We start from the raw sequence: 27,195 nt of genomic DNA, 5'->3' as shown, positions 1-27,195 counted from the left end.
ATAAAATGATCTAATTTAATTATTTAAATTTGCTACATTATAAATAAAATTATGTTTTTCTATCCTCAATATTTTTTCAAAATAGGTACTTAGATTAATATTTGATCAATTTATATGCCTAAGTATTTAAAATTGCTGAAAATTTAATACAAGCTCCCATATAAGTCATTCTAATAAATTTATAAATATTAAAAATACTTAAAGTTGATTATTTTATAAGCGTGTTTGAAATTAAAATTTTAACAAAATTTGTTAAAATTACTAATAGTGCAAGTTATTTTGCAGTTCAAAATTTACAAACTATTTAGTGTTTATTGTTAAGTATCATGAAATCAATACAACGTTCGCATTTAAACAGAGAATAATGATTTTAGTAATTTTATTATAATTAAAAAATATTACTCATTGGCATGTTTTATTACGTGAACACATCACATGAATTTACAATACTGAGTCATACTGTAATCAAATCGGTAAGGTGAAATATTCTAATTAAATGTCATGCTTAAAATGTTGATTATATTTTTCGAATTATTTGAAAATAAAAAAATGATTCTCTGGAGAATGTTTGATACATGCGATCAGTTAAAATTACGGGAGGACTTGTCAACTTCACCATATTTTATTCAAAGGTTTTTTTTCAACATTACGTGACGTCTGCAACAAAATAGTAATCGTTAAATTCTCACAAAGTCATGGAAAAAATGAATTTTCTGATTAAAACACTTTTTTTTTTATTAATTGTTTACCGCATCAACAACGAGGTTATTAGCCAGCGTTACATTTTTTTGAATTAACATCAATTGCTTACAGACATTGTTTAATTGTTGCTTATTACCAATAAGAATTTTATGTTTTTTTTTTATGTATAATATATTAAAATGTGTTTCTGATCCTAATTCATTGGTAATTTCAAAATTTTTCTTCATTGCCAATTTATATTTAACGTTAAACTAGTAAACACACAATTTTTCAAAATATATCACATGCGACATTATGTTTTATATTTTTAATTATTTTATGGTAAACCCAATTTTGATTTTTTAAACTAAATCCACCAAAAACTTAATATCGAAATAATTATAGAAATTTAGAATAAATTACTATACTTTTAGAAATCAATCAATCGCGAGTAGGTCACGTCGACTGCGTGTAAATGTCAAACTGGAAACGTATATGAAAACGGCTGTTCATGTTCTGGAAAAAAGGAAGACATATTTATTGAAATAGAACGAATCGCGTGGGTTTACGATGTATAAAACATTATTATATAAACCTATATACGAGGTGTATTATCAGTACGTATATATAGACACGAAGGTCTCACCCGCTCTTCACTACCACCAACCGTTCACCACCATCTTGTTCCCCGCGGACAGATATCATAGTTTGAACATAAACACCCCTAAGGCCCTAAAAAGAGACGACGATGCTGTAGGTGACTGCAGGCGGCGGTAGCGGTGGCGGCGGTGGACCCTTAAAGCGTTTCCGTGCTTCTTCCATTTATCAGAACCCGGTCCATCTGTCGTCGGCGTTTTTTCCGACCGTCTACTGCACTTTGCTTTTATTTTTATGCGAACATTTTTTTTATTATTATTATTTTCAAAACTTGCGTAAAAACATACTTTATATATATACAACCGAGGGCGACGTCGTGTGGCCTCCTGCAGCATACCTGCAGTGGCAACAATCGATTTACACGCACTCCCGTTGTATATATAACAATATAATAATAACAAGGCGCCGGCTAAAGGCACATTAGACCGAAATCAATCGAACGCAAGCCGTGAGGTAACGACCGTTTTTTTCATTATTATTATTATTATTATTTATTCGATTTTCGGGAGTGCGTGAAATTTGAAGCTTTCCGAAAAACTTACCACCACTGAATGCCTTTCCGGTGTGTATGTGTGTGTGTGTGTGTGCTTCAAGACTTTGAAAGGTCGGAAAAATAAATAAAAATTGTGTTTACCTCCAATAATTTATCAGCACATATTATAAACAACACGTCTTATTTGTTTTGACATTGAATTATTATACATTTTTTTCCAAATTACCTATATGATATACAATTTAACAATACGAAAATCATGTGATACTTTTACTAAAATAATTTTTGTTATTAGCTTTATTTAAACATATAGTCCATTTGGTACACTCATAATATTATGTATAATCATTAATCATTGTAATTGATAACCATAATATTGTCTCACTTTTTCAGAAAATAAGATTTGATTGCAGTTCTTCGAGTATGTACGTAAAATCTACTAATCTACAAATGGGATAAAGAATGATAGATGGAAGTTAAGATGGCTTAAGGACGAAAAATATAAGACAGTTCAATTTAAAATTTAAATTGTGCAACATTTTGATTTAATATAGGATTTCTTTGTTATCTATAAATTATTACATATATTGTAATATCTAGCCACTATACGACTAGACAAGTATACATAATTAATTAACAGAGGTATACCGTTTATACAATCATTTTTTTTATGGAACGAAGCTGTGAGGTTATGAAATTCAATAGTGATTCGTACTAGAAACATTTTTAAAGTTAAGTAAAATTGTATGATAGAGTAGAGTTTTGATTATCTGGTTACGTGATAATCCGATATGTCTAGTAATCCGGCCTCTTTTTTTCAACAATAATGACAAATTTTTTTATAAAATCTATAAGAACAATAATTTAAAATCTTGATAAACCGATTAGATATTTTATCTCAGTAAGTTGCAAGATCGTGTCTAGAAATATATTTTATATTAGGCAAAAAAACAGAACAAAAAATAGGTAGATAATTTATTACAATACTAATAATAATAATTGTAGTATGTAATTTTATATAAAATGTAACTCAACGATTGAACAATGATATTATGCATGCATTTTATTCTGTGTTTATAAATTAAAATAATCTGACATATATTTTAATAATCTGACTTCTATGCTCCAGTCCCATATAGGTAGGTACTTATGTTAAATCGCCAAGAATTCGCGTATGAAATATTATACTACCATTTATGACTAGAAAATTTGATATTTTTATATTATCTGTATAAAAAAAAAAAAAAGTTATTTTATGATTAAAATGTTTAGAATTTGTTTTTATTTGGAAGTGAAGATAATATAAAAATAATAATGTTTTATGTTCTGTCATAAAAAGTTAAAATTGTTGAATCAAATACAACAATTTTGTTTTAAAGTATTTGAATTAGGTGCTTTACTAATTAATATAATACATCTAAGAAAAATTACTGTTTGCACATTCGCACGGTATTCATAATATATGAAACAAAGATATTGTACGGATTAAACGTGAAAATATAATGTGATGATAAAACCTTTGAATAAATAATTAATTAAATTATTCAATGACACCGAATTCATTTTTGAGGTGTAACCATTAAAGAATTGACATTTTATTAAAATCTTTATTCAGTCTGGGAACTTAAAATATTATGTATTTTAAAATGTTTTATGTGTATCCAATGTTCATTTTAAAAGATGATAATGGTAACAATTATATTGTCAAGTAGTGTTTATATTTAAATTATAGATTAAATATAATAATGTAACAAAAAAACTCTTAAATTATCCAGCTATTAAGTAGGTAAGGATGTCTATATAGCTATTAAGTATTAAAAACTTAATAAACTGTAATAAATCTATATATATAAAACTGAAATCAAGCAAAAGAGGAAATCTTTGTTACGGTTTGGCTTCGAAACTTCTTATCCAATTGTCATGCAGTTTTTTTTTAAATGAAAGAGGATATCACGGAGCAGGTTTTAGGCATCAATAAAGTCCGATAATGTTAATTAGTTATCTATACATATAAAATCCAAAAACCACTGACTCACTGATCGCTGTATCTCAAAAACTACTCAACGTACGGACATTAACAAACTGTCAATATGTCGTAAGTGTTGTTTTTCTTGGATTTTCTGTTACCTACTCTACTGAGTTTGCTTTTGTCAACTGATACACGAATTAAATTCGTATATCGTATTTTGTGCAGAGTGTTAAGTTACCTATGATCACTAATTATTGCATGTGACACAATAATTTATATTTGATATGCCTCCTATACGACGAAGCAATTTAGGTAGAAAAACCCGGAACGCGACGACCGAAATGAACGTGAAAGAATTCGGATATCACAAACGCGTGAAGCGCGAGCGCGACATTCAACTAATAATCGCGCAAGTTTGAATCGAGCTACTTTCAGTTACGATGTGCCAATTGACTACAGTAACTACCACTGTGTTGTTATTGGTTCTATGAACTCGGATTGCTCATATTGTAAGGCTTTGAAATACAAAAACGAAACCAATGGATTGTGTTGTGCAAATGGTAAAGTAAAATTGATACCATTGGATCCACCACCAGAGCCATTGCACTCATTGGTTTCAGGAATAGGAACAGATTCCATACACTTTTTGACAAATATCCAACAATAATATTTATCTGGAAAACCCATGTTTCTCACATGGTCAATTGTATGTTGCCTGTTCCCGTGATAGGAAACCATCAGACTTGTTTGTCTATGTGCCAGGTAATCAAACAAAAAACATCGTATATTACAAAGCACTATACAATGAAAATAAAACGGATTTTTGTTAATAATTATGATTGACATGATAAACAATAAAGCGATTACTTACTTTTAAATGCTTATATATGTTTTATTTAATTATTTTTTATTCATACCGCCCTATCACCAGGGTGACGGTTCTGTTCAGGAGAATTTTTTGCCCGGACAGAACGAGTACGGCGACGGGGAGGTGATACAAATTAAATTAAATAACAAATACAATTGAATACAGTTTGAGTCATATGGAGATGGTACATTTAACGGGCAATGAAGTGCACGGGATCAGCTAGTATAAATATATAAATTATAATTTATATTAGTCAATACTAAATTAGTAATTGTGCTGAAACAATATTAATACAGTACGGTTATGAATATAACTAGTTGGTGAAATTAATCATACATACCTACACCAAAATGAAAATTGCAATCATAGATCATGATTGATTTAGTTTAGTCTGGCTTTTATTTTCATTCATAAATTAACATTAATAATATGTTTTACATTATAAGTAAAATAGTATTATTATGTTGGACATTCGAATTAATGTATGAGTGCGCTTATAAACATTCATAACAGATGATTTGTTTTTTGCTTGACACTGTGCGTTGTAAGCTACAGCACTAACAGGGAAAGACATCAGTAGGCGTTAAAGAACGTAAATTATTCAAAGCACAATCGTCAATCGTATAATATCATCGTGCCATAAATTGAGGAAATTATACAAATTATCATCAAAATAAATAAAAAATAACCAAAAAATAAAAAAAAAAACGGAATATTTATCCGACCGGCTCTTTGAGTAATAGTAATGGAAAAGTTCATGAAAAAAAAACAAATATTATTATTTTGTTTACCATTTTAAAGTTTTAAAGTATACACATGTCCAATTAGCTATTAGCCGATATTAAATGACTAAGATGATATTTTATTATATAGGTATTTGTCTTGAATCAAACTAGTTGAAACCTTTTTTTGATTTCGCCTAGTTTTGTTTACATTAATAAAATATGTTTTACGTTATTATTAAATTGGACAGTTTAACTAATATGATACTTCAATCTGTTTATGAACATTGATCATAAATATATTTTGTTCTCGTCACTGCTATACCAACAGGGAAGTACGCCGCGCTGGTAATAACGTACAATTATCGTATAGGTATACATATTCACATAATATATTGTCATCGTGGCGTAAATTGAGGAAATGATGGGTACAATTTTTCAACGAATCCGAATGGAAGAAAAAAACGAACGACATTTTTCCGACTGATTCATTGCGTAATAAAATGGAAGTACCACGAACGACGTGATAATGTTGTGTTTTAATTACCTCTTATATATACATAATATATACACATTATGTTATCGAGCAGCAGCAAATCGTTTGATTCCTCGCTCGATGTTGATTGCGATTTCCGCTTGCATCGTGTAAACACAAACATATAACAATACCTATTTATTATACATTTCTACACATCCATTACCGCCGTTACGCAAATCGATTGTCACGCGGAGAGTTGCCACTTTTTTTTGTCTCAATTGACTCGGCGTCAGCATAACCTCTTAAATCGTGTACACATGTCGCACTGCCTATTTATATTATACTGCAGTACACATGGTAAATTGCATTTTAACTGTCCGGCCGTTATTTAACTTTCGTTTATCTATATGATAGTTAGGTAAATAAGCAAGAAATTATGATCAGGTAGGTTTACCATTATAATATTTAATAACTAAAATAACTTTGAATATTCATAAATAAAAACACATACCTAATATATTATATCTATTCAATATGCGTGTTATATTGGTATATTATATAAAAACGCTCCCGTGTGCTCTGCTCGTCTGAAGCAATCAAATCGTCTACCCAATTTACTACTCTCCAATCTATGGGGACTTAGTTGTGTTTATATTGATTTTTACTGGTGGTAACCGATTGCTAGACGCTCAAACATAGCTTTCAAATTAATACTTTTTGATTTTTATAAAAGCACAAGACTGGACCATATCCAGTACTTTCAAGGTTTAAAAAAACATCATACTTTCGAATCCGTAGTATCTGCAGTTATATATAGTTCATACTCTATACATAATAGATTATGTTTAAGTTGCATTAATGAAGACACGTTTTCAGTAGGTACCTATAAATCGCAATAATCGACAACTATGATGCCAAATCGAGGGTACTAACGTCACTATGAATAACATACTATTAATTTCTTTGTTGTTAATAAATTTGCTAATTTGAGCTTTAATGAATTTTATTTTTATTTTATTTTTTGTTGTGAGTGGTAAAATCGAATTGAACTCAAAACTATTTAATTCTTATTAATTTCGAACTGCACTTTTAAGTTTTCGTTTTAATTTATCAAAAAATTACTAACTAAACCTCTAAAATATTATCTCCACTGTTTTGTAACAAGGTATTTATCTAAATTAATTACATTCTAAATGTCAAATTATATTTACATTGTATAATTTCTATACTAAAATGTGAAATATTAATTTGGGACGTGACTTACCTGCCGTTAATATAAGCAATTTTCATCAAAAACATTACACGCGTACTGCACAGCCTATGATACATTAAATAAAATAATAATATAAAATATGTTCTATGTGGTATCTAGTCGGAACTCAAATAATGCATTTAATGCACATACTGACTCTGCTAATGTTTTTAGCAACTCTGTAGTCGATGATTAAATGGACTAATATCTTCACATTATCTCCAAAAGAAGCAATAGTCACATGGCGTCCGTTCAGGTGACCTATAGGAAACCAGGTGGTGCAACGCATTATGGTTCATATTGAACAGCCCCGTGGTACGATTATATAATAATAATACGAGTATACTAGGGAGTAGCAAGTGATTAACTCGTCAGTATCGGTTTTCTTCCTCTACAAATTTTGGACGTAGAACTTTTCAAAAGTTACAGACTAACAACTTAGGGTAGGTATTGTATATACCATATTATATATATATATTATCTATAGTCTTTAGTTATATAATACATATTATAATATCTTTTTTCTCAGCGTACACTGAGTCAAAAGCTTCGCGAACTTTCAATCGACTATGACGCCGGGACCAGCGTATATAATATATACATATTATGTAGAATAAAGGTCGCAAGTAAGTTGTTAACGCTATTTGCTTCATGATAGTTGCTATGGTTGCAACCACTGTAAGTATATTTAAAAGGTAATCACAAAAGTATTTTAGATACTGTTGTATTTACGTTAACATATCGATCTCCGTCGACAAAAAAAAAAATAAATACGCGTGTAGATTGGATTCAAGTGTATATAGATATAGATGTTTTACTTTAATGTTTCACAAAAACGTAAATCATGGACACAATATAATAGACATACAATAATATTAATAATAATAATAATAATAATAATAATAATAATAATGGTAATGGTTTAGTTTTTATAATATAATATAATATAATGTATATAATTAAGTAAAAAATAATGATGAGAATGTGCTAGCACAAAAAAGTATATTCGAAAACAGAACAGGCTGAGCGCCCAGTGAGCGGTATTTCCGGGGACGACGGCGACGGTGGTCGAAAAGTAGGCCAAAGTGGTTGTGTGTGGGAACGCGTGGATGGCGGTGAAAGGGGAGGCCCAGGGTGGCGGCGACGCGGCGTGTGAGATACATTTAAAAAAAAAATGCGTGGAACGATATGAAACTCGCTAAGATTGATATACAGGTAAGTAAATTGGTCGTAGTTGGTATATTATATTAAATACCCGGAAACAATAATTATTGAATGACGTAAAGTCGATATGGTATAATAATTATGATAGCAGTGTACGCATAATAATACTTGCGTGAAATTGTGCCCACATCGTTTTGCGAGCGGATTTTCGGTTCGCCGCCGGTCGGTCGGTCTATCGCGGTTGTTCGTTCGATATCCGCCGCCACCACCGCCAAAGTCGTGGTGGTGTTCGGTGACTCGAGGGTGGGTGAAATCCCCTCGTAGTCATGGGCTCGTTATATATGACCGACCCGCCTGCCCACACGCGCAACCTACGACACTACCGCCACCAAAGCCGCCACCAAAGCCGCCTCCTAAGTCCTAGACACGCTCGCGCGCGGAAGAATGATTTCAGAAGATTTATTTATTTTTTATGGATTTTATTCTTGCGATTTAGTCGGGTGACGACGGCCGGATGGCCGTGAAACGGGAACGATACGAACACGCGGGAAAGACGACAACGACGATGACGAGAAATAAAATCATTCGGGCGACGAGCATGGAGGCGTTTCCCGGTGATGATAGTAATGATTGTATCTGCGGTAATCGTTCGGCAGGTATTCGTGACTGTTGTACAACCGGCCCATGTTGATGCCTGACATGTCGTGTAGGTTGGGATGTGACGAATGGTAATCGTAGTGCAGGTCCCGGTGATGCGCCGCCGGGAAACGATTCATCGACCGAGTCTGTGTAACACATGAAAAACAAAAAAATATTATTATTTTAAACATCTCGTTTCTCTTAGAGAATATTATTATAATATTGACATGATGCACGCGCATCAGTTCCAAATCGTGTGTGGCTAGCTTTAATATTAGTGAATTGTTGACCAACTCAAACTTTATTAGATGAGCAAAAAGGTACCAATATTTTACATAAGTCCTACAAATATTTTACATTACCCGCTTAGAAATTAAAATATCTTATACATCCAACTAGATATCACGATAGACAATAGTGACTAGACAATTATGGAAAATATTTAATCTAACAACAACAAATTGGAAAACATAAAATTTGATATGTTATGCGTAAATAAAACGGAGACACACTATAGGGACACCATAAAATAACAAACACTTTCGAATAGAAGACAAAATGTCAGGTATAATTGTAGGTTTTGCTATATATATATAATATAATAATATATTATTATGCTGCGATTCCGTCTGCTGCAACGCGTCAGTGGCGTGGTCACTATAATTTTTTCTTTGTGGTGAGAAGAAAAGTAAAATTATAATAACATAATATTATATTGCACTGTCGAGAGACGCAGAATTCACAACTGTGTCTTTTTTTTAAATGGATTGAACTTGTTTCGATAGTCGTATAACGAAAACCTCACCAGCAGTATGTTCAGAACTCCAATCGAATTGTTTTTGACTATACCTTTCAATCTCGCAGTTATTATTTTAAATAATATTTTTTTAAAGCCCATAACTTTTTATGAGTATTTATTACTGTGTGAAATAATTTTTCTCAGTATATAATTGTTTGATCCCGTTTTTGAGTTTCTTCAAATAAATTTAGCATTTTATTTTTCTTAAGATATTTATAATATTATGGATTAGGCAAGTATGTTAAAAATCTAATGAAAATCTGAAACAAGTAAATTACATAAAAAATAAATTGTACTATCGCCTATCGAAAAAATCAAAAGCAACTAGTAAATTATTTTCGTAAAATTCAGAAGTATCTATAAAAATAAAAATTACATATAAGAAATATTAAATAATAATTTACTTCTCAAAAATAAAAATGTATGTGGAAGATATAAACAAAAATGAGTAGTAATGTTTACTAGTTAGAAAATCATAAAGGTATTTTTTTTTTGGAGTTTTCTAAAAGATTACAGAATTTTTTTTATCTAACATTTATTTTTATTTTTATTTTTATAATTTTGTGTGCCTATATGAATTGCTACACAGTGAATTTTCACAAACGTGAACCGTTTTGAAGAAATACATTATTTACTTTCATCGAAAATTGCTTAAATATAAATTTGTTTTTCCTCGTGGATTAACTTATCAATATAACGTTCTTTCAGCACCTGTTTTATTTGATTTTGATGAACTTTGTTCATATCAATTACACAAACTCGTTTATAGTACAAGTTTTTCAAATAACGACACAAAAAATATTATCTTTTGTGCAATAAATTGAAATTTAGGATAATATTACTTTTATGCAAATATATAAATGGTAATTTATGAAAACCCACCTAAAATTAGGTCACACGCGGAGGGATCAGCAAGTCATCAGTGCTGGTTAATTAAAAAAAAACAAATAGATTTTTTTTGTTTAAATTAACGTGTTTGTAATGTTTGAAATAAAAAATTACAACAATTGTATAAACACCGAGAGGCCGTTTGATTATAATACTTAAACGTAATTAATGTAGGTACCTATGTCATACTGCTGCAGTGTTAAGATCGAATAAAAATTCCAGAACTATTTTCCTATTGATTCGAAGACGAATCCTGACAAATCACAGTTACACATATTATTATCAATTTATCATATAGGTACTGGCTTTGTATTATAAAATAAATTATAAAATAATATAATATAACACATAAACATTATTTATTTAGGGGTGTATATTTATGGAGGATAATATTTAGACACAGACTTATCTTTTTTTCACTATATTATAAATACTAATCATTTGCCAAAAACAATACCTAATGGAATATCCATATTATGCGTCATAAATGTTTTAAGAAATTTTTATTAGAATTACGATAAGTGTAATATTGCAGTGATGATACACAATTGAATGATTGAAAATACGATTATTAGAATAACGGATGATGAAATAACTATTTCTTTCTTTATACAACTTGAAATGATAAAACAATCGTGTTCAATCCGTAGCATGAGGGTTAATAATGTAAAACCATAAACAAAAATAAAATAATTTATTGATAACTTTACCTTGAAAAAGAATGTTCTATAATTTTAAATTATTATAAACTTAAAAACATTTATATTTTTTTTTCATTTGTAAGTTTGTCAATGTTAGTTTGTTATCCTAAGTAAAGTGAACAACCAAAACTTTAATTTTTCATCCCCTTGAGAAAATTTAAATGCTAAATACGCCCCTGAGAATATGATGTATGCTAATTAGTAGGTACCTAACATATCATTTTTGTATTATGTGAGATGTATTAATTCCAGTGGCCAGATTTGCATAACATTCATGAAGGTATTATAATGTAAAGGAATTATAGTAGTTCCATATTATAATGTTTGAAATTTAAATATTACATTTACATTTCTCATATAAATTGAACTTTTTGATTAAATATAAATCTAGAAAATACAATTTTATGTAAATGATAATGATGATATGATGGCCTTCTCAAATCTTAAATGTGATATCTCTCATTAAAATTTCGGTTGATGGTGATGTGGATGTCCAATTAAAGTTTGTAACTGTATACTATTATATTATGTGTAAACCACATAACTTAATATTAATATTGAGTAATATTTTTTTTAAAGTTACGCTCATATTAACCTAAGGCATAGTTATTTAACTAATCCATTGAAAAAAAAAACAGAAAACCATTTAACATATTTATTTAACATTTTTAATAAAATAATGTGTGGATACCAATATTATTTTAAATTTAATTGTGAAATTGAAGCAATTTCAGACTTTGGAGTTGTGTCGACATAACATATATTATGCAGCGGAGGAGCGGAGGAGGTGGACGAGATGACAAATTGAAAATTTCATTAAAGACAATAATATATTATTATTATTACTATAACGACATAGGTAGATACATATTAAGTACATACAAAATTTACGAGACTGTCGGATCCCTCCCGTTGCGCATTATTGGATCAACTTTCGAACCCACATCTACCACCGTGGTGACCATACATCATACATATATCTATGCTATGGTATTTGTATTATAATAGTTATATATTATTTACATGCGATATTAATATGATATTATGTATATACACGATTACAATATGAATTCAGGAGAGCGAGTGACCGGTCAACCGACCGATGATTTGAGATGCAACGACCAGCTGAGATCGTCAAGTTTCTCTGAACCAGAGAACACGATTTTTCACTTAATCGACTAATTATAAAGGAATTACGATCATTTCAGCATTTGACTTAAGAAGTTTATTTTTTTTTTTTTTGATGCGGTACATTTTATAGTGAATATAGTTTATAATATTTATTCTGACTTGTTTTCAAAAGGTTTTTTATAATAATATGGCTTTATGCAAACTATAATTTTTTTTTTTCATATTATTTTTTATAAAATATAAGTTTCTAAATACAAATATGAAGTATATTAAATGAGACATCTTCATTGTAATATTAAAATATGACAAACCGATTATAAAATATAGACTACTGCATCTGCATGACACACTACCTGTATTATTAAGTGTATGTGTGGTATGTAAAAAAATACTTGAACTTTTATACTCCAAACAATCATTTCGTCTCAATTCTCACGAATTCCCTTTGGCACTGCCGGCAGTCCCTTAGAAAACCTATTGCACGCCGAGGTCGATCTGTCAAAGTGGCACAAGTGCACACTGAATAAAATGCCTTTTCTTGTCGATCTCTTCGATATTTTGTATTACATTTTCAATTTAGTATAGGTATCTAGAATCAGTGAGGGATACGCATTCGAAACACCACCCTCCCCAACTTGTAGCATAACGTCATACCCATCCAAACCCGACCTAATTCGACCCAACTCTCGCAACGACAGTATAATAATATCAATAATATATTATTATATTAATATCAAGCTGACCATCGTATATTATGACTTACCCTCATCGAAGTGTGCCGAATGGTGTACGCAGGCAGACTGGTGGGCGGCGGTGGCGGTGGCGCGGCCAATACGGGCTCGGGTGACATTCCCGGCATTGACGTGTCCAGCGTGTACGGTTCCGGTGACCACCCGGCCGTCAGCCACCTGGCCACCGTGGACATGCTGGTGCAGCAAGCGTCGGCGGCCGCCTGCCGAAGTCCTCGGTGCAGCACCAGGAACAGCATAGCGTTGACGAACGAATGGCCATTGGCCACGTGCAGCGTCACCTGCAGCAACGACAGTACGTCGACGGTATCGTATTAACTATTGTCAATGGTATTGAAATTATTGATATACCGATTAAGTTGTCGGAATTTTATTTTTTATAAAATAGAGACTATACATCATATTCAAGCAATTATTGTTGTACCAACAACTTCGCCTTTACGTATTTAACGTTTTCAAAATTTTTTTTTACACAAATATAAATCATTAAGGAACAACGTTTATGAAGTTGATTGAAGAAAAATATATTCCAAAGCATAATATTTTTCTACATTTTTTTAAATTATTTAAATTTTAGAATAGTAGTTTATTAAGTGTAACTTTATTTTGTTAATTTTAGTTAAGTACCTACCTATACCTAAATAAATAAATCACAACATTTAATAATATTGTTTTTCTGGTCAAATTTAGTCATTAAGGTGGATGGACAATACTAGTTATAATGATAATTAATTATTATGAATTATGATTATGAGGGCTGCTTTTTTCTGTTAATTTTTTGAAGATATCACAAGTTCGATCAACAATATTGTATTTATATAACCACTCACTATAATATATTATATACTTTAAATTTAATAAAACAATAGTATATCACTTGTGATAACACTATTATAGTGCATTACGTACAAAAATTTTTAATCTCGCAAACTTCTATACTTTTTATACTTTCATTTTGAATATAATATATCATTTATATTAATTTTTGATGAGCATCATATCGCTTTTGGATAATCTATGGATACTGATTTTATATTTTGCATTATAAACTAGTAGCCACTGATATGTTTATTTTTATTTTTATTAGTTAAAAAAAAATAATTTGAGCTTGTTGGTGTTATCATTTATTCGTTGGGTAAAACAGAATTTTCCAATGAGTATTAATAATAATAAACGTATAAAACTACAATAGATTTTGATTGTTATTCAATCCAATTCATGCTGTACAATATAGATATTAGTATCGAATGTAAATTAATTTACTTTGTTATCTTTACAAAAATAGCCATAGTTAAAAACTCTCATATTCAATATTTTCTTATATTTAAAAAAAAATGGATAATAGTTTACTATAATAGTCAACAGTTTATATCACGTTAAATTCACAGACTTTATTATTCCTTATTTTCTATTTTTATTAGTTACTGTTATCGTTGTATTTTAGTGATAAAGGATTATCAATATTTTCAATGTCTGGAATTTTTTTTAATGAATTTACAACTACGTAGTTGGTTTCGTTTATTTGTAGAGCTATCAAAGAGACTTGAGTATTTGTGAGCGACCGATAACATATTATTATTATAACGAGAAAGCGACATTTTAGGGTAACTTTAGACTGTTTAATATACTTAAATAAAAATATAAAATTTAAAATGGCCAATAAAATACATATTTTAACAATCTTCTAATGTTCATGGTTACAACTCTATGCTGTACCTACGCCTATATAATTATTATTATTTATCATCATTAAATATGTATACATCAAATCACGGCAGTTATCTGTGGTAATATTTATTTAAGCCAATACGAAATAATTGATTTTTCTCTTTTTGGAAGTAATGCGATATCTATAGTTTTATGAACGTATTATAAGCATACTGATAAAACGTAAATCACTCTCTTGAGATTCCCTAACCTCTGATATTCTTGAGGGAAATTTATTTTAGTTTCAGTACCTACGTCAGTATAGCGCATTGCGAATTTATAACAATATAGTTCTTTATCCGTTATGAAAATAATAAATTGAATGTATATCATGGTATAATATCAATATATAACGCGCCTTATACTTTACAACTACTTGTCTACTAGACAATTTTTAATTTTATACTCTAGTTGTATTTCAAAAATATTATGTTATAATATATCCTAAGCGTAGTCCGGCTCGCGCGTTGATTTTCATTTTACAAAATTATGTGGTGGCTCAGTCACCACTAAAGGCAAATATAATTCGTGATAAATAGTAAAAAAAATTTGAATGAACTCAAACGTTACCGTTCCGAAAATGATGAATTAGTACAACTACTACAATATGCGGTGCATGGCATTACATATGCATTATATAAAACTGAAATATAAGTACGCTGCTATTATGAAAATTAAAATTTTATTCATGAAGTTATACGAATCATTTGTTTTAATTTATCAGTTTTTTTAAAATTAATCTTTAATCGGAAAGTTAGGGTTTATCATATAAAATATTTGAAAACTTATTCTCAGACTACTACAAATAAATAGTTATTATATTACAATACTATTTACAGAAAATTGTATATACAGATAGTTTTAGACCGTACTCAAAGTATTTCCAGTGTTCCTTTCTCAGGTCTCAATTCTATTTCACCAAATTTCACAGATCATTTAATAATATAATATGGATTTATACCATTATGTGTTTGTACCACGTATTACAATATAATATCTTTTGTAGACATACATAAATAAACAATATTGTTTTATGGCGTGTGACGTGTGGTTTGTGTTTGAAAATGAATGTCTGGGACAAGAGAGGGGAGGAGAAAGGATACATGATGATGGTTTTTTTTTGTACATTGAAGAAGGAATGCGCTGCTTATGAACGAAATATTATTATGAAATAATAATACTATAAAATAGTATTTCATATAGGTACGTGTATTTTAATTTGTATATTATATTAAACAGTGAAAATGTAAAATCAATTGGGGTTTAATAAGGACAATTATAATTTATGAAGAAATAATAAAGAATCGTCCGAATGTATTTTGTCTGTTCAAAAGGTCTGTCCGAGTTGCATGCCATATATGTACTTTAAAATAGTCTATTTGAGCTGCACGCCATAATTTAATATTAAATTAATAAAAACTTAATGGTATTAAAGAGAATTCTAACCTTTTCATCAGACTTTGAACAAATATGAGACTGAAAATACCTATGTAGTTTTATTACTCTTGTGGTGTAACGACGTATATTATGGTGAATAAAGTCATACAAACTTTATACATGAGTTAAGCATTGTTATTAGGTACCTATTTATTATTAATATATAAAAAATGAATAGATTTTTATTTTATTTAATAACATATACATAAACTATTAACTATTTTTATCATTCTAAAAAATGATTTTATTTTAAAAAGTCTTTGATTCCTATCTACGTATTACTTTATAATTAGAAGATTAATGTACTAACTCAAATATATTTTTTTTTTTTTAGATTCTGAACAAAGTGATGAATGTATTGATTTTACAATGATGTGTGTTTTTTTTTTGTGTCTGTACAACATAACTAGTTGAAATAATGCTTCAATTTCAAATTTCGGGGGTGGTTTCCGATGTAAAATTGAATATCCTTGATGCATTATAGAGGTCAAAAGTAAACATTTTCCAATAGTTTTCAAAAAAATCGAGAAAAACAAAAAAAAATGACAGAAAAACGAGAATTTTTACACAAAACCAGTTTCCGACCACATCGATTTTTTTATATGGTTGTAATTCAAAAACTAATCACTGTAAATACTTGAAATTTTCACCAAATATTTATGTTAGCGTTATCTATATACAGTTAAATTTTCACAAATTTTTGACTTTTTTTGAGTTATTTATAGGCTACTGAAATTTTCAATTTTTTTGAGAATTTTTTTTTGAAGTGCCGGTAAAAAAAATGTTGGGTGACCAAAAAAACTTGAAAATTTAATACAAGGTTTCTTATGAGTTGTTCTTATTGTAGCTAAAAAAAATTAAAAATTTAAGTTGAGAAATCATAAAAATTTTTGTGTTTATAACTAAGGATTAAAAATACAACACTAAGTTGTCTATTAGTTTTCCTTCAAGTAGCTATAGAGAAGACTCAAAACATCATTATAGGAAAAATGTGAAGTGCGTTTGAATTTTAAATTTGTTACGCTATTTCGTAAAAATTTAAATACGATTTATCCTCAAACGATTTTAAATATTTTTTATTATTCAAAAAGTATAAATCGTAAATTCTTGAAAATTTTACCAGTTATTCAGATTGGCATTTTCTTTACATTATTTAATTTTCAAAATATTTTGACTTTTTTGAGATATTTATAGACAACTGAAATTTTCAATTTTTCTGAAAATTTTTTTTTTGAAGTGTTGATTAAATGTTGAAATTCATAAAAGTTTTTCTTTTTAATTCTAAGATTTGAGAATTTAATACAAGGCTCATAATATATTTTTACAATAGCAGTTGAAAAATAAAATAAATGTATAGCCACAATTTTTTTTACATGTATTCAAATTTTAATTTTGACAACATACGTAAAAATCACGAAAATTCGCAAATTATTTTAAGCTAGAAATTCATAAAAAATTTTCTTTTTAAATCTAAGATTTGAAAATTTGTAATAATCTATAATATACCTTAGACCGATAAACCATCTCCGTTCAGAATCGTTTTTCGTATAAAATGATACCTATCATTGCATTTAAATTTAACTTACCCTAGTCAGAGGCCCACCCCACTCCCTAATGTACAGCAGAGCGCATCCACTTACCCGCTTTTTTTTTTTTTTTGTTACTAAAATGTATGCACGTGATGATTGTCGAATTATTTTTTAGTGAATGTGACGACAAGTACCAGCTCAGTAAGAAGTATTATAATAAAATATATGATTAGCGTGAAACATAGCTTATGCCTTATACAATATCATCAGAATCACTGGTATTAAATAAACAAGGTATGACAAGATCGAACATCGTTTTCGTAGATAAACAGAAACTTCCGGATGTAAAACTTACTGTCACAAGCTACAAAATAAAATAATAAGTTATCTTTTCCTTTAAATAGGAAATAATATTTTGCGACATAATTACGTAATATATTTTGTGGTACGTGATAAGACCTCCAAATCGTAGCTATATCATGAAATTCAAAGACATGGCTTACAACATATAAAACAAATATATTTAAATCAGCTTACCTCGTAGTCGGAACGATTGCCGGATAGCGGATGTTGTACCAACGTGACGAAAAATAATGGTCCCCAAAAGATCACATACGCTGCAGTAATTACTACGAACATCTTGACCTTTTGGACTCCTTCTCTCTCAATTCGCAACAAGTAGTTGCGCATCCTTTGGTGCTCTTCCACCGCACCCAAGCTTCTCTGCAAACAAACCGAAAACCGAATTGTTAATATTTTTGATATAATTTACTACTGGGTATTATATGATAATACATATTAGATACTCAGACTTTAAATTACATTATACCTATTGTTAATAAATAAGAAAATAATAATTTTATCTTAAACTTGGTGAACAATTAATCTGGTTTCGCCATTAAAGTAGTTATAACTTACATAAAACAATGTCGTATCGCCATTGTATACGTTTTACCTTATCACAATTTATTATATTAATATTTATGTACGATGAATTAAATGAAAAAAAAAAAACCATTTTATAAATTAAGTGAACAGAACAAATTAATTGGTATCCAATTCCATTTATAAGTGAAAAAAAGTTGTACACTGTTTATTGTATTTGTTTACAATACAAAATGTTAAAAAAAATTAATTTGATTCCATTAAATTTATAAGATATTTTATTATTTACTGCTCCTTAAAAATAAATTGATTTCAAGAAATTCTGTATCTTGTGATTGTTTATTATGAGTGTTTCATAATGGTTACTGTTTCTATAACACAAATTTTATCTTTCAATATAGTTCAAGGTAATTGTTTCCATCTGTTCTTTGATTCTAGCATATTATACTTTCGATAGATGTAATTGGCAACAAAATACCTCAAACTACAATTTTCAAATGACCACTTGGTGACAGTTTAACGAAGTTAAAGTTGCACATCTTAAAAGGTTTTTAGAGTGTATATTTTATTTATTTGTATTGGACTTGCGTAAAGAGCTTAAAACAAACTTTTGTCGAAACTTTGTCTTACATATATTGGCTCGTCAGCGAAGGATCCATTGAAATATTTTATTTGGTACAGTAAAGTAATGTTGTTTAAAAAATTATTGTTTTATAATATATTAAACACATTTTTATCGATTAATTTATAATTAAATAAATTATTTTTAAAAGTATAAAACCGTTTCATTTTTAATGAGCTTAAACAAGTTTTTGGTTGATAATGCTTAAATTTACCTCAATAATTTTAGTAAATTGACACCCTTTCAGTCCATTCTTCAAAAACTGTAGAAAACTTTTAGTCTCATAACTACTAATAATAAATTTACAAAGTATACACAGTTTTTAAGATATTATATATAAATCTAAAAACTATGAATGCTATGATAATATCATGTATCATTTATCATTTCTCATATTTTCTTATTTACAATTTCCATAAATAAATTGAAAGCTCATAAAATATTTTTTGTTTGTAAGACATGCAATATATTTTAGTATGGATAAATAATAATTAATTGTAGTCTTTTACAACCATTATTGAATTTAATTTATAAAACCAGTACCTAAAAAAATTTAATCATCAGTATCATGCATAATGGATAAAGTTATATACTTTGGGAATTGAGATACATAATTAATATTGTTTCATAAAAGAAGTTTCAAATATGTTTTAAAATTGTTTAAATTATCATAATATATAAATAATTTATTTTGTATAAAACTTATAAAAACATGTAAATTGCTTAAATTAAAATATGTTAAGCTTAGAAATAAGTGGTAATAGAATAAATCGTATCTATATAATATAGTCTATTTTTATTTATTTTTTATTGTCGTTTGAATGTCTATTCAAAAACTTTTTTAATAAGTTGATTATTAATTTGTTGGATTTTTGTCTTCTGAAAATATACATCTGAACGAAAATACATGGTCTGGAAACTTGTAATTGGAAAAGTAAACTCGTTATTAGATTTTTCGCTTCAGTTCGTTATTCTCATAGGAAAAAGATGTAAAATAAAGTGTTTCTGAAGTAAATTTCTTGATAAAAACTTTAAATAACTCTAAATTATGCATTCAAATTATTTTTTTAATAAAATATATTTAACGTCTATATTGTTAAATTATAGAAAGTGACAGAATCAAACTCTTTTTACCTACCAATTACTACAATTGTTTTGAAATATTAACATGTGTATGATATTTTAAATAATCTTGTATGTAGCCAATGAAATGTACTTATTTGCAAGTTACTACTTTAATAATTTTGGGTTTTTGTCGTATACAGCTAAATATGTTGAGACGGAAAAAAATTGGTTTATAGCTTGAGCGATTTGGCCAATATAATTGTGGAAACAATAACAGCACAGTGAGCGCTCTGATTGATCTAGCTATATTTTCTCACGGCGGGACAAAAGATAAAACAATATAACCATGACAATCAGATTATAATAAAATAATAATAGACCCATTTATAAATCATCATTTATCATACACCGATATAGAACGTTGTTGTTCTATTTTATTTTTAATTCAGCCTGTCTGTCTTAACCAAATAATGTAATAATTTATAGTATTATTGACAGCTCATATATTTTGACAAATTAATATTTTGTATTATAATATTTTCATACTAACATTAAATAATACTATAATAGCTTTGATGATGAGTAAATTTCTTTTTGAACTGTAATATTAATATTTTGCATTAGATAATACAACAATAATGCATCTATTGTTATAATAATGAGTAGGTATATAATATAATACGTATCATAACTATTATTATATTATTATGGTTTATGATATAGAATTGAATTGTGGTATACCTCTCTCTGAGTGTACAGTATTCTAGTGAAGCTGAGACGGGTGACATACCATGATCAGGTATGGTCAAAAACTCATGTATAAAGGCAAAAAAACTGTGTCGTAAGTAGTATTTATGAATTCCCTTGAACGATGAACCAGCAACCGTGGTGTAGCTAAATTGCCTAACTAGGATGCCGTGTCACAATTTTATTGTATTATTGTATCATTGCAGGTACTTCATGAAAATGTAGATAAATTTCAAAGAAGACGTTTTGACTGCATCCATTATTTATATCGAAAATATATTGTAAAAAAACGGCACAAGAATCTACACATATTTCTAATATGTAAACTCGTTCATTTATAATTAATATTATACTAGTCGCCCAGCAAGATCTTCGTACATTTTTTAATTTGGGAAAATTTAAAGTTCTACAAATTCTACAAATATTATAAACATTATTAATTATATGATAAATTACAAATGGTATTTGGAACCGGCAAAAATCATCAATTCAGATACTTTGTCGAAACTACGGTAGCACATAGTATGGCGTAACATAACATGGTGTAAATAAACAAATGTAATGATATAATATAATAACTTAAAAGTGTATGGAATAATTAACGATAATTTTTGAAATGTATTACATCAATATTCACAATTTTTTACACAATCCGATTTTAATATTTTCGGATTCGTATAAATAATTTTTATCAGCTTGGCTATCAGTTACACCTACACCTATATATGTATATGTTATGCACTGCATTTGTATAAATGTCGTGATTATTTGTCTGCTACGGAATCACTTAAAGTCACGACGTAACCACGTGAACACAATATATATTTTTAAGGTTGAAAAACGTTAGTCTTAATTTTCTTGTATACCTACTAATTAAAAATCATACTTTAAAATATTTAAATTGCTATAAATCCGTTGGATTCATAAAGTATAAAGATTTTATATTTTGTCAAGCATGAACCATTACTTTTATACTAAATTACTAGGCAGATAATTTAATTTTTTTTTGAAAATGCTAATGTTCCAAAATCAAAGTTTGGACGAGAACCTAAGTTATTAAACTGTATAACGTAATAAAGATAAGGCAATAGATTTAAAGATATAGAGGAGACTAATATTAACTATTAAGGTAATCAATATTAATCTACTACAAGTCTATAACAACTTTTTGAGTATGGAATGAAGATAACAGATTAAATTTTACATATTATATTTTATATTATTTTCAAAATCATTATTATTATCACTATCATATTTTAAGTTTTATATACTTATAGTTTAAAAGCTCAAAAATGACTCTCTCAAAATTCAATTATGATGCTTCAAAAATTTCAAAAATATAATCACGTGATTAACAATTTTCAGTAAAAAAGGGGAAAATAAAATTTGAAAAAAATGGTTTCACTACAATTCACTCCTTAAATAGCTTAATTAATAATGTAATAAATTAAAACATACCTAGCTACTTAAAATAAAAAAATTAAATATTAAAAATCAGCGTTTGATTCACAATTAAACGTGAAAACGAAGATGATCATAGACTTTGAAAATCACTCTGTATACTGACCGAGTTTTTGTACTTCTCTTTTGAGTTGGTCTCCAAAATTATGACTGATACGATAGAAAAATCATGACCGTACCGTAACGGTAGACATCGGATAATATAACCACCATATTTTGTATGTTATGAAATCAAGTTGAATTTCGAATACTTAGGCAGCTTGACGTAGGATATCCGATATAATATCATTACATATATGTTTTGAAATGAGAAGCTTAGATGTAAAATAATATGTCGACGTTACAGATCGACGTCGGACACACACTTGTTGTATACACATCACTATCAACTATATTATGATCGAATAAATTTACAGGATGCAAATAGTAATCCCTAGTTTTTATATTTTTGATACTTGATAAATATTTATAAATTTATAATATGCACGTTTATAAATATTCGTAATAGTCTTAAATGCGATTTGTACAATGCATGGTTATGCATCGTTTAATATTAGATGAATAATATATAAATTTTATTCGATGAGTTGCGATTGAAAAAGATTAAACATATTTTGCATTCAATTATTATTTTAAATACTAGTTGAAAAAATGTTTTTAAATTAAATAAATTTTAATTTATAACACACGAGGAATGCAGTATATTTAATGATGATTTTATTCAAGTTTTTCAATTGCGTATAGGTACGTGTAATATGAATAATATAAAATAATAGTATAATAATATAGTAATAATATTATAAAATATTGTAATAATATTATAAAGTAATATCTAATATGTGTTATATGATATATATTATTTCATGCATATACAATCATTATTCATGATCGAACGATATATATTATATTTTAATCTAAATTCTATTATTTATTTATTTATTGAAATACAAATTGTTTGAACTCAATTCAAATAAAATGTAACCAATATTATATACGAACACTTAGTGTAGTAAAGAATAATAAAAAGAGTAAAAAAAAAATAAAAAAAATAGGAACAATAAGTACCAACGTTAGTCTATATTTCATATAGTATATTGGAATCAATAATAATAATAATAAAGTACATTTTACATCACAGAAATAAAGAACAAGGGAGTTATCGCGTGAAAGCCATTTCATTGTTAATATAAATACGTAGAATTTTATAGAACTTAAATGCTCACCAGGAATTGTATCTATAAATCAACGATTCACCCAATTAGATCATTTTAACAATTATTTTGGATTTCTGTTTGATATTGGTAATCTATCGACGGCTGGTTCAAATATATTGTTAAAGAGTTGCCATGATTTACAGATTATGTTACAAATAGGGGAAAACACGGACATTATTGGAGTGGAATTGTATGATGAACTTTGCCTTCTTTCAGAAATAATTGATAAAGGTACCTCACCTTTAAGAGTCTTACAAAAAATCCTTTGCAACAGTGTTGGTGATGTTTATCCTAATGTTGCTATAGCAATAAGGATTGTGCTCACATTACCAGTTACAACACTACAACAGAAACATCTGAAAGATCGTTTTCAAAATTAAAGTTGATAAAAAATTACCTAAGAACACTGTCAAAAGAAAACTAAAAATTTACCAATAATATTATAATAATAATAATAATTAATATTATAATAATATATATCTATAGAACGTGAAAAAGTAGATGAATTGGATTTGGATGATGTTATTTGCACATTTGCTGATCTCAAATCAAGAAAAGTTAATTTTTAATTATTGTCATTTCTGTCGTTACCTATAATAAATAATTTTATCAATCTATTATAAAAATATACAGAAATTTAATCATAGATAACATATACTTGTGTTTGGTGCTTTGGTGCAAAATGGTTATGTGAGGTACTGCGGTAAAGGTAATAGGTAAAAATACTTAACATACTGAATAAGGGTGCCCGCAAAAATGTAAATGAGAGTATGAATTTTTTTTTGTGGGCCCCGCTAAAAGAGTTTTGCCCCGGGCCTCGCAAATTGTAGGGACGGCCCTGGTTGTACCTCGAGACTCTAATATACGAATCAAGTACGTGTAAATATATATAATAAATTATAATATGTTTATAAAGAATTCCTAGGTATATTAGTATATAGGTATTTCTGAAAACGATTCAATACCCCTTTTCGCAATAACTGAATCATTTGAGCATAATGATTTGATTCCTTGTTAATCTTAGCTGTTGTGTAATATTCGATAGACGATATGAATAATGTTGTAATTAGTTTTATTCGAATATGATATTATTATGTTTACCTACGTCTGTGAATTCGAATCGTTTTACAGTGGTACATCAATAGTTTATTTATTTATTTGACGTCATGCAGTTTTGTTGAGGGGTATACAATATTTACAACAAATGTATATAATATATAACGAATATAATAATATTCTAAAGGTCGTCCGAACCACTTCAGGCAACTTCAAAAACGAACAAGCGTCGGTGTTATTTACATCATAACGAAATTCAGCTGTATATCGTACACGGCGGGTTTAACATGCATAATATTATAAAATCACATAATATTATTATATGTGAACGATGAATGGAATTACCACTTATCTGTCACTATCATGACATTTCGTGAAAAATGTGCAATTGTTAAGAATTACAGACAGATGAGTAAATATATAACTATCGGTCCTCATTTATATCTTCACTCCAATTGTATTTAAAAAAAAAATTATATGTTATTTTGTTTACCCGATTATATTCTATGTGTCAAGGTTATGGTTGTGCACTGTGAATGCACTATAAGCACGTGCATCACGTGATATATTGTAATAGGTACACGTCATAGTAATTTACTAAGTCGCTCTTCCCGTTTTCTTCTTTAATGATGTATCTGAATTATTAAATGTTTAAATATGAACCATAATATCTAAATTTTTAAGTTTGTTTTTGCACTAAATTTCTTTAAGGTAACTGTACTGTATAAACTTCTGTTTTCGATTTATAAACCTTTTTTCATATCACGATAATGAGTTTGGAAAACATGGAGTCTATATTATAATTTAAACATTTTAATATTTTATGAATTTATACTAAGCTAGCAATACCTATATAATTTATAAAAATAATCTTGACTTTAAAAAATATTAGATATGATATAACGTTTATTTTGTATTTTTAAATAAGTATTTTTAAGGACATTACATTATCTTTAATATAAAAATTTTTTTGTATTATTCTCTTAACAATTTACATTAGAAAAAGAGGTTTTTATTTGTAAAATGGATATTTATATCACCATAGAACACTTATTATGTAGTACGAAAAATATAAATTTGATATCTGAAATGACTGAAATATGGGCTTAAAATATATTTTAGAAATATAAAAATCCAAAAACCAGATTTGATAAAATGAATTTTTAAATGTTGGAACATTTAAAAGTTACGGTATTTTATCCATGTCGTATGATTCAAATAAAAAAAAAACCACAAATATTTAATGATTAATTATGTTTTCGTGTAGAGTACCTACGATATTTTATAAATAGAAAAAAAAATGTGGACTTCAGTTTAATAGAATATGCATATTGTATATTTAGAGTGTAAAATTATATTATTGTATATTTGTATGGACAGTCAATATGTATAATAATAGCCAATACTAGAGTGTTAAAATGGAAGCGGTGGTAAATTTTAACTTCTATTATATTTGTTAAATACATGGTTCTTAAAATATTATTTAAAAATAATTATACTACATAAAATTATATTATACCTACCTTTTATTCCAAACGAGAAAAACTCAACCAAATATAAACGAAATAAAAGTTCATACCTAATACAAATTATAGAATAAATAATTAAGAACTGTTCGTTTAACATGAATATAACATAATGGTTGCCTATAAAAATATTTTGGAATTACTATTACATTAATCAACATCTCAAATAAGACACATACAGATAAAAAAATAATATCATAATTATCGAAAATTAAATTATCTCTATATTAGTGCAAGAAAATTAAAGTACTACGCTTGATTTATGATACATGCAGTTCATCTTTAAATAATATGATATTAATCGCACTATTTGGAGTGGATTGGGTATAGTAGAATGTTATAAGGTATTTAAAATAAAAAAAAATCATTAGTTGATTTTAAACAAACTCAACGAATATTATATTATATTATTCGACAAATTCAAAGTTTTCACTATACAAAAAATAGCTTTTCAGGAATATTCATAATTTACTAATAAATTTAATTTAATTATTTTAATACCAGTATAATATTATAATATTATAATACTCGTGAACGGAAAATTTAGATATTCCTTCTAACCTAAAATAAACATTTAAATCAAGCTATTTTTTTACAGTAGATTTAAAATTATTCAAAAAAGTTTCAATTAAAACGTACGGTTCATTAATAATAATCTAAGAAACTTATAGTTTCAATAGGAAAAAATCAATGTGAATCTGATTGTATAATTAGTGGGGCTGATACTCTTTATGCTAAAATTGTATTCGTATTGC

General features: G+C 28.0%; 1 protein-coding gene across 2 annotated transcripts in view; it reads right to left on the bottom strand.

The window, feature by feature from the left end:
• Positions 1–7,901: 7,901 nt before the first annotated feature.
• Positions 7,902–27,195, bottom strand: part of LOC107164451 (uncharacterized) — a 138,523-nt gene continuing 119,229 nt past the window's right edge. For both annotated transcript variants that reach the window (XM_089220499.1, XM_089220500.1), the window contains 3 exons: positions 18,402–18,587; positions 13,206–13,472; positions 7,902–9,069 (listed from right to left, as the gene is read on the bottom strand). In XM_089220499.1, coding sequence (XP_089076625.1) covers positions 8,866–9,069; positions 13,206–13,472; positions 18,402–18,587 — 657 coding nt within the window. In that variant the 3' untranslated portion in view covers positions 7,902–8,865. The remainder of the gene's footprint in view (positions 9,070–13,205; positions 13,473–18,401; positions 18,588–27,195) is intronic.

Source organism: Diuraphis noxia, unplaced genomic scaffold, assembly GCF_037042655.1.
Source record: "Diuraphis noxia isolate RWA-SAM2 unplaced genomic scaffold, SU_Dnox_SAM2 contig0002, whole genome shotgun sequence".
NCBI classification, from domain to species: Eukaryota; Metazoa; Arthropoda; class Insecta; order Hemiptera; family Aphididae; genus Diuraphis; species Diuraphis noxia.
This window is presented reverse-complemented; position numbering and strand designations above follow the sequence as displayed.